Raw genomic sequence first — 13,116 nt, forward strand, 5'->3', positions numbered from 1 at the left:
TCAGCTCCCAACTCCAATACATTTTCTTCTTCTCAAATCCATCCCTACTTAGAGTCAACATCAGCATTTCTTGCCTGTATTACTGCACTGGCCCCCACAACCAACCACTAGAATTGTCTTCCAAAGTATGCAAATCTGACCAGGTAATGCCCCTGCTGAGAACCCCTCACTTGAATCCTCAAGTCCACATGATAAAGCCACAGCCCCGATAGGCAAACTCTTACTCTTCCTTCCAGGGTCACCACTTCAACAAATGCTTTCCCAACTCCCCCTTCCTAATGACCCAGTCTGCTGTTCTTCTGCAGTACCTCTAACATTTTATTCCACTTGTTTACTCACCTCTGTCCTCCACTCAACTGTGCATACCTGAAGGCAGGGACTGGTTTATGTACCTTCAGGGTGTTGACCAGAGACCTTGCACACAGAGGGAGTTCTAGCAATATCTGCTGAATGATCTAGTCCCAGCCTTAACTTTATAGATGTGAAAACTCAGTCCCAGAGAAGCCTGAAGTAGCAGAGCCAGAAATAGAACCTAATGCTCCTGACTCTTCAGTTCAACCTACAACCTCATTTTGGTGATGCCACTTTACTGCTACCTAGGTAGTTATTTAAAAAAGCTCTCCTCACATTCTGCAGCTGTTAAAAAATGACCCAAATGTCCATCAACTGGTGAATGGATAAACAAAATGTGGTATATCCATACAATGGAATATTATTCTGTTAAAAAATGACCCAAATGTCCATCAACTGGTGAATGGATAAACAAAATGTGGTATATCCATACAATGGAATATTATTCCACCATAAAAAGAAATGAAATTCTGACACACGCTACAATAGGGAGGAACCTCAAAAATATTATGCTAAGTGAAAAGAAGCCCGACACAAAGACCATAAATGATTCCACTTATATGAACTGTCTAGAAAAGGCAAATCTCTAGAGGCAGAAAACAGATTAGTGGTTGCCTGGGTCTAGGGGATGGATTGGAGAGTGACTGTAGAAGGGCATGAGGGATCTTTCTGGGATGATGGAGATGTTCTAAAACAGGATTGTGTTGATGGTAGCACAATTCTGTAAACTCCCTGAACTATGCACTTAAAATGGGTGAATTTTATGGTATGTAAATTATACTGCAATAAAGCTGTTTTTTAAAAAAAATGGTTATAGGGGGCCGGCCCCGTGGCGTAGCAGTTAAGTGCACGCGCTCCGCTGCTGGCGGCCCGAGTTCGGATCCCAGGCATGCACCGACGCACCGCTTGTCAGGCCATGCTGTGGCAGCGTCCCACATAAAGTGGAGGAAGATCGGCACGATGTTAGCTCAGGGCCAGTCTTCCTCAGCAAAAAAGAGGATTGGCATGGATGTTAGCTCAGGGCTGATCTTCCTCACACAAAAAAAAAAAAGGTTATAAATAGTTCATAGTAAGGAAATAAAAATCATTCTAGACCAGCACTGTCCAACAGAAATATAATGTACTTTTAAATTCTCTAGTAATCACTTTTTATTTTTATTTATTTATTTATTTGTGAGGAAGAGCAGCCCTGAGCTAACATCCATGCCAATCCTCCTCTTTTTGCTGAGGAAGACTGGCTCTGAGCTAACACCCATTGCCAATCCTCTTTTGCCTCCAAAGCCCCAGTAGACAGTTGTATGTCACAGTTGCACATCCTTCTAGTTGCTGTATGTGGGACGCGGCCTCAGCATGGCCAGAGAAGTGGTGCATCGGTGCGCGCCCGGGATCTGAACCCAGGTCGCCAGTAGCAGAGTGCGCGCACTTAACCACTAAGCCACGGGGCCAGCCCTAGTAATCACTTTTTAAAAAGGTAAAAAGAAACAGGTGAAATTAATTTCAATATATTTTAAGTTAATATAGCCACAATATTATCATTTCAATGTGTAATTGCTACACAAAAGTACTAGCGAGATGTTTTATATTCTTTGTTTCATACTAAGTCTTGAAATCCAACATGTGTTTTAACTTTCAGCACGTTTCAGTTGGGACTAGCCACGTTTCAAGCGCTCAGTAGCCACATGTGGCTAGTGGCTACCAAATTGGAGAGTGCTGTTCTCGATCATTAAACTTACAAAAGAGATTATAAAATCCATACACTGGTTATTGTTATGTCAAAATTTACATAGAAAAACAACAGATGGAAACATAAAATGTGGAGAAAATAGGGATGATCTCTATTTCTATTTTTGGAAAGGGGGCATGTTTCTTTTATAATGAAAATAATACTTACACTATATCTATAAAAAGAAATGGCCTTCTCTCACCAAAGGGGAAGGACTGGGGTAGGCTAAAGATAGCTCTGGGGGAGCTCCAGCTGGCTAAACTGCAGCCTGCCAGCATGAGAATATGAAAATCACAGACGCCCTGGATTCAGGGGATACTGCCAAGTCCAAAGAGCCTGGAGATGCTGGGAACTACCCATAGGAGGGGCAGGGCAGACAGAGGACAGGGTGGTGAAGCAGCAGCTGGCCAGAGAAGCTGGTGAGCCATAAACAGGAGAAATGCTGTGGAGGTGGAAGCAAAGAGCACATGTTTAAAAGTCTGTGATAAAGTTTTTTAAAAAGAGGTAAGGATTGAACAGCTATATATATGCATCTTAGGTATCTGAATCCTTAAGGAGACTCCTCTTCTACTCTTACAATTTTCCTTGACATTGCAGGCAAGGTCTGATACTGTGCTGTGGATCAGGAAGAAAGGAGTCTGAGGAAAGATTAGATCCAATGTCTACTTGTGAAGAGCAGAACTGGAAGGGCCCTTGATCATCCTGACATCTTGAGTCTAGTAATTCTTAAATGGGATGAGATGGAGACGGAAAAGGATACTGTTCTCTGAGTGAAGGAAGGTTGCCTGAACTACTGTAGGATGCTTCCTCTAATTCCCTAGATACCTCAATCCTTGGTTAAATATCACTAAAATGTATATTAAAAATATTACTGATATACAGTATTATAGAAAACAAGGCGAAGGCAAGACGAAATTCAGGTGAGAACCACTGACCTAGTCCAAAGCCCAACTGTACAGATATCCAGGCATCTCAAGGAGACATTAATTCAATATGTACTGACTGCCTACCATATCCCATGCATTAGACTAAGTGGCAGGACAGGCAAGGCTGGGGGTGGGGATGGAGTCGGGGTGGAAGGGAGTGGGGAGGAGGAGTAGCACAGAATAAGACTCAAAGCAGAGGTGGAGGATATTCTAACATCCTGTTCCGACAGGACTGGTGATCAGGTTGTTTTAAGATCCACACCAGAAAACTGGCTGATGCTAACCGATGTTAGAAATTCCCAGGATTATAAAGTCTCTTAGAGGTAAGCCAGGTTGTATACCCAGCAAAAAACGTTTTATAGGGTGGGAGAGAAGCCCACAGAGAAGGAGAAGAGGATAAGCCAGGACTCTGGGTTCAATTTTTTTTTTTTTAAAATGTTGAAAGATACTGGCACGTTTTTTAGGTTACTTTTTCCCCCTGCCAGCTTTATTGAGATATAACATTGTGGAAGGTTAAGGTGTATAATATGTTGATTTGATACACTTATATACTGCAAAATAATTACCACCATAGAATTTCTGACCTGTTAAGTAAAAAGACCTAAACCCACTGCTCCGAGAAGGGTTATAATATGGAAAGTATGGCAGACACTGCTAGTTGTCCCCTGATATTCATTCTTACCTTCTTTCATAATAACATGACCTCCAATTTGTAGCTGGTACAAGAACATCCAGAATAAGAATCACATTTCCCAGTTTTCCTTGCAGCTAAATGTGGTCATGTGACTCAGCTATGACTAAGAGGAGATGAATGGAAATGACATGTGCCCTTATAAGTAAGGGGACTTGTCTTGCCCTGTTCTTCCCCCATTTCCCTCTTCCAGTGGCTGGAATGTAGATGTGATAAGAGGCCATCCCTAAGGAGTTGTCCTCAAACACATGGCCCACAGGGCTCACCATCGCATTGTATATCTAACCACTATTATTTTGAGTCTCTGTTAGAGCCGTCAAACGTATAGCCCAGTTAAGATAGAACAGGAATGAGGAGGGGGCAGGGGCAGATTCCAGATGATGACGATGACCACCACCACCACAAAGGACATCACTAAATCATTCTTATCCTTGTCCCTGTTTCCTGGGCACTCACCGGTACGCCATGGGACATGAGGGTGTTGGGATTCATGAGGGTGACAAGTTGGTGCAGGAGGTCAGGCTGGCTATCAAAGAGCTCAGGTGTCAGCTTCTTCATCACCTCCTCCAAATGTTCCGCTGCAAGCGAGGGTACCCCATACCAGGTCTTTGGCTCACCCCTGTCCAAGTGGAAAGGGGACACACAGAGTGGTCACACCTGAGGTCCTGAGGGAATCCACCCCTGCCTGCCTCCCTGGCTCCCCAGGGCCCCACTCACCAGTGGAGGTAGTTAATGGAGTAACTCCAGTGATCCTCAATATGCCAGCAAAAGGCTGAGAAGACCATGCCCACGTAGAGCCAGGGTACCTTCATGCCGGAGATATCTGCATTGATGTGGCACAGTACAGACTGCTCCAACACTGGCATCACATTCAGGTTCCAACCACTTGTAGCATACTCCTGTCAGGCCAGGTATTTGTGGAAAGGGGATGAGGGTTATGCTAAGGAGCTGAGATCTTTAGCCTAGGGAACCTTAATTTTGAGGTCTTAGACCTTTTTAAAACATATGAGAAATATTATAGGTGTTCTTCTCCCCCCAGAATGCATACACACAAAATTTCTATTCAACATCAGGGAGGTTTACAGACATACTCACCCACCAAAATACCTGCAAGTTAAAAGCTGCTACTCTGGACCAAAATGCACCCTTCCCTTAAGGCAGGCCTGGGCTCACATTTGTCCCTGCACATACAATCCCAGTCTCTGAACTCTCCTTATGAGCCAGGCACTCTGCCAGGTATTTCATATACCTTCTCATTTAATTCTTATAACAAATTTGTAAGGTAGATACTATCCCCATTCTACAGACAAGGAAATAACCAATCTGATGGCTGGAGATGCCATACCAGACACCAGGCTGTGTTCTTTACACATGCATCATCTCATCTAAATCTCACAGCACTCACGTAAGGCCAGCATAATTATCTCCATCCTACGGAACTACTGAGTCTTTCAGATACTAAATGACTTGCTTAAGCTCATACGGCTGACATATAACCATTAATCATCCACTCACCTCCTCCTCAGGGGTTAGGTGCCGCTTACTGTCGCTGACAGGGAAACCGCTGCCAAATTCTTTGGAATGGATATCAGCCCCATACTCAACAGTCACATCTTCCTCAATGCTATTCACCAGCCGCCAGAATTCCTTCTCCACAAGCTCTGTGGGCACCATCTGGGGAACAGGAATGGCAGATGACTGTGGCCCATCATATCCTGGCCCCACTCACCCAGGAGAGCTAACACCATCAGGTACCAACACCTACGACCCTAGCCCTGACACTACCCCAGCCCTCCATCACCTACGTGCACGGGCATGTTGAAGTAATCGGCTTTAAAGGAGTCAGCCATCTCGCCAAAGCTCTGCAGAGTGTATTCTCGGGTAGCCTGCTCAAAGCCAAAGGCTTCGGGGGGGCGCTTACACTCCTGAAACCCAAAGGAGAATACGTCACCAAGGCAGAGGCAAAGAGGTGGAGAATCCTCAAAAGTGGAGCTGGAATATGGGGTAGGAGTAGGGAGGGAGAACAGCCCTAGGTCTGCACTCAAGGCCCCTGAGGCAGGCCTCACTTCATAGCTCCACCTTCTTCTCCTGGCACTTCAGCTTAATTAGTCTTTTCATTTCCCACATGCACTTCTACCACGCTTTTGGCCTTCTCTTCCTTTAGGACTTTACTATCTAAACCATGGGCTCTGACTTAAATATGCTATTCTATGCTCTTCTGCCACCATTTTTTCTCTCGAGCTAAAATGTGAGTTTATACAGGGCACTTAAGGAAGCTTTTTTGTGCTCAGACTGGATGTACAGGCCTGGGAAAATGGCACTAAAGATTCTAGTAGCTTGGAGGATGGGAAACGAAGGCACCAGCTTCTACAGTGTCAAACCCTACACTATTCCTGTTCTTTCGACTGTCTCAGAAGACAGGACGTGGGTCTACCTCACTTTGTACCTACATTCGTGATTTTAGATGAGAGCCGTATTACCCCAGAGTCAGGCACATGCTCTGCTCATGTCTGAAAAATAAATGTCAATCTGGTCCACTGGCCCACAACCACTTACAGAGCCAAGTAGAGATGACAGTCTTTGTCATCTGTAATACTGTTGGTATCCAAGCTCCTCCCCAAAGGAATCTCCACCACTACCAAGGACATAATGCACTGTCCTGGTCTCTTTCCTCATCTGTGTGTGTCTGTGTGTATGCATACCTGGTCTCTATGACCACAGTTGAGCCCCTAAGATAAGGCAAGAGACTGTCAATGTCTGCTCTCCAGAAACCCAGAGAGAAATAAATGTAGGTAAGCACCCAGAATTTGGATGAAGGTAGGAAGTTCATGAAACGGACCTGGCAGACTTCCCAGGCCTCTTAGCCCTCACTGCTGCTTCAGCTGCTCTCCCTACTGCCCTTTTTGCACTAGGTACCTTCTCCCCATATCCCCTTGCTCCTGCATTCCCTCCATTCCCCAGTCTAGAACGCCTGCCCACCTCTACCAGTTAGTCTACATCACTGCAAACCAATCTAATTATCACAACAGAAGGAAAACAACTAAATATTTTACTCCTTTTTTTGTGTGTGAGGAAGATTAGCCCTGAGCTAACATCCGATGCCAATCCTACTTTTTTTTTCCTGAGGAAGATTGGCCCTGGGCTAACATCTGTGCCCATCTTCCTCTACTTTATATGGGGCACCGCCACAGCATGGCTTGACAAGCAGTGCATCGGTGCGCACCCGGGATCTGAACCTGCGAACCCCAAGCTGAAGTGGAGCATGCGCAATTAACCGCTATGCCACCGGGCCGGCCCCTAAATATTTTACTCCTATGATGGACTCCCTACAAGAAAAAAAAATCATACTCATGAATAAATTTAATATAGAAAAATGATTATACAGTAACAAATGAAAATATACAATTAAGACCCCAAGCTTTTAAAGCTTTATATATAGATACATATATATATATACACACACACATATGTATATGCAACAACAAAAAGATGAGAAGAAAATATACCAGGCTATTAATAATGGTTGTCTCTAAGTGTTGAGATGATAGGTAATCTATTTTCCAAGCTTTCTAGAAAAACAAAGAATAAAAAACTTGGAAATCAAAAGAACAAGTTTTTCTTCATATTCCTGGCCTCCAAATCTCATTCCTGACACCTTCCTTGATTACTACTCTTAGGCATTTTCCTCTCCTCTGAACTTTTTTTTTTAAAGATTTTATTTATTTATTTTTTTCCCCCCAAAGCCCCAGTAGATAGTTGCATGTCATAGCTGCACATCCTTCTAGTTGCTGTATGTGGGACGTGGCCTCAGCATGGCCAGAGAAGTGGTGCGTCGGTGCGCACCTGGGATCCGAACCCCGGCCGCCAGCAGCGGAGCGCACGCACTTAACCGCTAAGCCACGGGGCCTCCTCTGAACTTCTATATCTGAGTTTCTAACACAATTTAGCATTTGATTATACGTCATCACATACAGTCTGTCTAATCATGACTCTCACCTCCCCAGGTGGTCTGGAAGCTCCTAGAGGACGCAAGCAAAGGCTGAGTCTCTACCTCCTCCTTCTTCCAAAGCTCTGCCCAGCCTAGCCCCACCCCAGGAACTCAAAACCTAAGACTGTGGCTGAGCTAGGAGGCTGCTCTCAATAAGGCCAGATGAAGGAGGCAAGGATACCCTATGAAGCAGACATGGACTAGGGCTGGGAATGCCTTACCGCCATGACACACTTTGGGCACCGCCAGACACCCTTGGGGATCTCAGGCAGAGGAGGCAGCAGGCAGAAGATGTGGTAGTTGTCATCACAGCCATCACACAGCAGGAGCTTGTCATCCTCATCCCCTCTGGAACACATCCGGCATACATACGACTCGATCTGCCAGGGGAGGGAGGCAATAGTTCATCAACCTAAGCCCTGTCCAGCCTTCAAAGATCAGACTTCTCCAGACAGTATTCTAAGTCCACAGAGCTTTCCAATAGAAACCCACTGTGCTTGCTGGCTGGGTCATTCATGGGCCTGTACAGGGTCATTATACTAGGTCTAGAGTTTAACTGCATGCATGTACTATCTCCCCAAATAAAGTGGAAGAGCTGTGAGAGCAGTCTTTATGATTCAACCTTGAATTCCCCGTTTTTATTCATTCAGTAAACACTTACTGAACACTTGTGTGTTCAACACTATGCTGGACTCTGCAGTACAGTGATAAATAAGTCATGGCATCTTCGAAAGACATACAGTACTCCAGACACGTATTCATAAAAATTAAAGGGCAGAATGGAAACTGCCAAAAGCAGCCCATAAAGGGTACTGTGGGAGCCTAGAGAAGGAAGCACTCAAATCAGCTGGAGATAAGGAGGGACAGCTTTGAGGAGGGACTTCACTAAAAAGGTAACACTTGAAACTGACTGAAATCTGGAGGCAAACTGAAGTTTGGCACTGGGGCAGAGCACGGGGGAAACCCTTCCAGGCAGAAGAAACAGCATGTGCAAACGATGGGTAAAGAGCACGGCACATCTCAGGGGGAAAAAAAAGAACATACCTACAAGTAGTTCAGTGTGGCTATAGCAGAGGAGTAAGGTGGGCAGTGCTGGGGAATGAGTCTAGAGGTCAGCAGGGACTGGATCATGCATGGTAATGAGGAGCTTAGCCTTTATCCTGAAGCAATGGAGAGGGAGTCTCCTTCTCTGCACCCTTCCAGTATTTCATGTTGACAACAGCACTTGATCACCCTTTCTTGTTCTTTGTTCCATGTGAGTTGGCCTTGTTTCCCCAATTAAGTGAGCTACCTGAGGGCAGGGCCCACCAGGCCCACCTTTCTGCTTAATGCAACCTGGTCCAGTGCCATGCTGGGGAAATGCTCGTTGAAGGGACGAGAAGCAGAGCATTAGGAAGTCAGGGCTGGGTCCTTACAAACTGGGCATTGCTGTGGTTCCTCCGCAGCCTCATGGTCATCTTGGTACAGGGCTCTGGGCTGTGACTCAGCTCCTCCTTGCTCTCCAGGAAGGTCTTGGGTGAGGTTGATTCCACCTTCAAATCACCGCCTGATTCCTCCTTCACCACTACGGTGGGGGGACACTCAGGCCCTTCCTTATCTGGGAGAGAGCAGAGCGGCTCTAAAGTACAGGTTGGGAATTGTCAGGGCCCCACCTCCTCTCCCCAGGTGAAGCCATCCTTCACATTGTGCCAGCCTGTCAGGCCTCACCTTTCTTCCGCAGAGTCTTATCCTTGGCCATGAGGCCCAGGCCCATCATCTTGGGGCCTGCCCCATAGATCTGTAGCTTCTTCAGCTCCGGATTCTTTTCAATGTCTTCCTCTGTGGGTTCCGGCTGAGAAGAAAGAAAGAAATGAATCAAGACTGCTATCTGGGGAAGACTGCCCCATCCTAAAAGAACAATAGCTTGGACTATCTATCACCTGAGCTCATGCCAGGGGCTGAGGCATAGGCAGGCCAGGGCAAGAATTCAGAGCTGCTTTTTGGAGACTGGGGGTAAGTGAGCTCCCTCCTTATCCCTCTCTTGGAAAGGAATTAAGACAGGATCTCAGTTTTCCCAACTGTAAAATGAGAATATTAACTCCTCTCTTATAGTTAGAAGGGGGTTTGGAGATAACACATACAAAAAAAATCTAACAATGTTTGGCACTACCAATAAATGGTAGTGACTAATATGATCTGCTAAATTACATGCTTCGGTGAGCCCAGGGACAGTGTCTATCTTGTTCTCTGTTGTATCCCCAGTGCCTAGAAGAATGCCTGGCACATAAGCTTCTGCCTGAAGCTAGGATACAGGTGTAAGGAGAAAGAAGAGTTCTACCCCTATGAGCAGAGTGAGTCAGGAAAGAACAAGGCAGGCAAGAAGGGCAGACATAGAAAAGATATTGTGTGAATAGATCAAGACCCAGCTCAGAAGCTCAGCTGAGAGTGGAGGCAAGATCAATAGTGAAGCCAGAGAGAGGCACACTACTGTTCAGAATGAGAGAAGGGAGAGGGGAACAGGGAAAAGAGCCTTGGCCAGAGGGAGGGAGAGGACTCTCTCTACCCTTAAAGCTCTAAGTTAGAAGAAGGGAAGTACTCACATCTGGCTGCAGTCTCTTGGCCCGCCGGCCATAGCTGCTGAACTTGGAAGGCTGCACAGACTGTCGAAGGGGGATGCTGTGGGGTTTGTATTCCTTGTCCTTCTCCTCATTATCAAATGGACGTGTGTTGCACTGCTGGGGACAGGTGAGGGGTAAGGGTCAGGGCATGGGGCCCTAGCCTCCAACAGCAAGGACTTCCCTCTACCCTCACTCAGTGGCAACCAAAGCTGTGGTTGCACCTCCCTGACCCACACCAATAGGCCCTGCTCAATTGATCTTTACCCCTGACACCAGCACATTTTGGGAATTCATCTCATGCCTTTGCTTATGCCATTCCTCCTTCCAACCACCTCCCTGCAACTAAATCAGACTCCATCTCTTCCCAGACCTCTCCAGCCCAAAAGATCTCTCCCTCCTCTGAATTCCTCTATCAGTTAAAACCTTGTCACATAATGGTTAGTAGGCTGGTCCTGCAGGTAACTCCAGGACCTCTGACCCTGGGGAGTGTGGGAAGAGAATAAGCACCACTAAAAAAGGGTAGAGTCTAGCTCCCAGGTGTCCAGTCCGCTGAACCAGTTCCATTAAGAGCAAGTGTGGAAATCTGTATCTAGGAGGGAAAGCCTCCTTCCACCCTGGCCTGGCATCCTTACCACCAGGTTGGCTCCAGACTGGTACATCTCATAGGGGTAAACGATGCGTTCATAGTGGGAGCGTAGCAGGGAGCCAATGTTTTTGCCTGGTGGGTAGTTGAGGCGCTGAGCCACCCGGGCCCACCGACGGTCCTTGCAGATGGCTTCATAGCCACCTTCCTCCACCACGATCTGCAAGGACAAGCAGGAGGGACGTGGATGTGCCGTGTGTATGCATATGAGGCAATAGGCCTACACCTACAGGAAGGGCAATAAGGACAACTTCAGCCCCTCACTTCCCTGGGGGCTACCCACTTCTCCTACCACCACCACTCAGGCTCAAATTGCAACAAGAGATGCCAAGAAGTTCTGATGACAGCCTGTGTGCCACCAGGCTGTGCCCCTTCCATTACAGCCTAGAGATCCAATATCCAAACCAAGGGAGCCCCCAGAAAACCAAGGATATTAAGGTGTGAGGTGGGAAGAGGTTTGAGAAAAATCTGTTCTTACTTTGCTGAGGCTGTAGAGGTCCAAGATCCGCCGTTCTACATTGGGAATCTTTAAAGAGGAGCCCTGGATTTCCCAGAATTTGGCAATCTGGTCCAAGTAGTTCAGTTTCACTCTCGTCTGGGCCTGGGGGAGAAATGGCTTAAAGAGCCTGGCCTCCTCTTCCACCTGACCTCTGTCTTCTGGCCTAATCTTAGGGGAGGAGCAAGGATACAGAGCAGCCCACTACCCAGGGCCTCTCCCATTGAACTGGATCCCAAACTCTAGGCAGTGCTTAGCCCACCTCTCTCTCACCTCTGCCACCTTCTAGTCAACAGGATAAGCCCAGGGTCCCAAAACAGAGAGGGTTGAGTCACAACAGCCAGTTTTACATACACTCTCTCGCAATCTCCCTGAAAGGGCTGTGTAGTATCATCTCTTTTACAGAAAGCCTCTGTTTCCTCAAGTCACACAGCAAGTACCAAGGAATCTGAATGTCAGTATAATAAATATAGACAATAATATTGTGTTATAATTATGTAACGTGATAAATATCGCTACATTGGGCAATCATACCACAATATGTAAATGTATCAAAGTAACACACTGTACACCTTAAACTTACACAATTTTACATTCAAATTTATTTCAAAATAAAAAAGAGATCTGAATGTCAAATAACTTAAGTTTTAGTTTTTCCTCTGCTACTGATTTGCTGTATAGCCTTGAGCAAATCAATTTTACTCTCTGGACCCCTGTTTTCTGATTATAAAAGGGAAATAAAATAACTGCCCAGTCCACTTACCCCAGAAGGGTGGACTTATGAGAGGAACAGTGAAGGCTCTCTGGAGACTCCAGAATTGTATCTAAGCTCTAGGCATGTTTCAGAGAATGAAGGCTCCAAAAGAGCACACTCACCTCTTCTTATGCACCATGAAACTTGTTCCATGGTGGCTGAAGGGTGAGAGAGCATGCTAGAGACAGAATGGCCTAAAGAACTAAGAGATGGTGCACCAAACCAGCACTGGCACCTGGCCAACCCAGGAGCTGATGTGGGCCAAAGATCCTAGAAACAAGGCATGTACCATGCGTCCCTGAAATCTCAGTGACCCAAGAAGGGCTCCCCAAGGCCCCAAATCTATAACTACCTCACCCTGGTCAAAGGGCCTGGTTCTAAGGAGAACTAGATAAGTCATTACCACTCACTACCTTGCTCTGATCCTATTATGGGGAACAGGGACAGTTCTTTCTATTTCACACATGAGGAAAACTAAGGTCTATTTGTGGAAAGAAACAACCTATAGTTCCTTAACTGTGAAAACCTCTACGGGATCAGGAACTCTACTCCCTCCATCTCAGTCCCTTACGTTTCCAAGCTTGCCCTCATCCCTACTCCTGCCCCTCATTAGCCAGCATCATCTCTCTAGAAAACCTGCCCCTGTCTCATGCTAGGTGACATCTTGCCCTAGCTGTACTCCCGCAGACCTGGCCAGATTCATTTCTCTAAGGAATTTGTACCCCTACAAGAGATGATTTTTGCCCTGACCAAAACAGTCCCTAGACTGACTCTAGAATAGTGGTTCTCAATGAGGGGCAATTTTGCCCTCCAGCTTACATTTAGCAATGCCTGGAGATATCTGTGTTTGCCATAACTGGGAAAGGGTACTACTGGCATCAAATGGGTGGAAGCCAGGGATGCTGATAAACATCCCACAATGCAGAAGAGGACAGCCCTCTATGAGA

General features: G+C 46.2%; 1 protein-coding gene across 9 annotated transcripts in view; it reads right to left on the reverse strand.

Moving 5' to 3' along the window:
* KDM5C (lysine demethylase 5C) overlaps positions 1-13,116 on the reverse strand; it is a 32,026-nt gene that overhangs the window by 13,531 nt on the left and 5,379 nt on the right. For 3 of the 9 annotated variants that reach the window (XM_087427589.1, XM_004443780.3, XM_014779758.2), the window contains exons 3-12: positions 11,398-11,520; positions 10,909-11,079; positions 10,259-10,393; positions 9,387-9,510; positions 9,095-9,276; positions 7,901-8,059; positions 5,497-5,616; positions 5,207-5,365; positions 4,409-4,590; positions 4,148-4,310 (exon numbers count right to left, since the gene is read on the reverse strand). In XM_087427589.1, coding sequence (XP_087283715.1) covers positions 4,148-4,310; positions 4,409-4,590; positions 5,207-5,365; positions 5,497-5,616; positions 7,901-8,059; positions 9,095-9,276; positions 9,387-9,510; positions 10,259-10,393; positions 10,909-11,079; positions 11,398-11,520 — 1,518 coding nt within the window. The remainder of the gene's footprint in view (positions 1-4,147; positions 4,311-4,408; positions 4,591-5,206; positions 5,366-5,496; positions 5,617-7,900; positions 8,060-9,094; positions 9,277-9,386; positions 9,511-10,258; positions 10,394-10,908; positions 11,080-11,397; positions 11,521-13,116) is intronic. The other 6 variants (XM_014779757.2, XM_087427588.1, XM_014779760.2 and 3 more) reach the window with 4 other exon arrangements.

Source organism: Ceratotherium simum, chromosome X (genome assembly GCF_057802395.1).
Source record: "Ceratotherium simum simum isolate JZ-2026a chromosome X, ASM5780239v1, whole genome shotgun sequence".
Taxonomy (NCBI): Eukaryota; Metazoa; Chordata; class Mammalia; order Perissodactyla; family Rhinocerotidae; genus Ceratotherium; species Ceratotherium simum.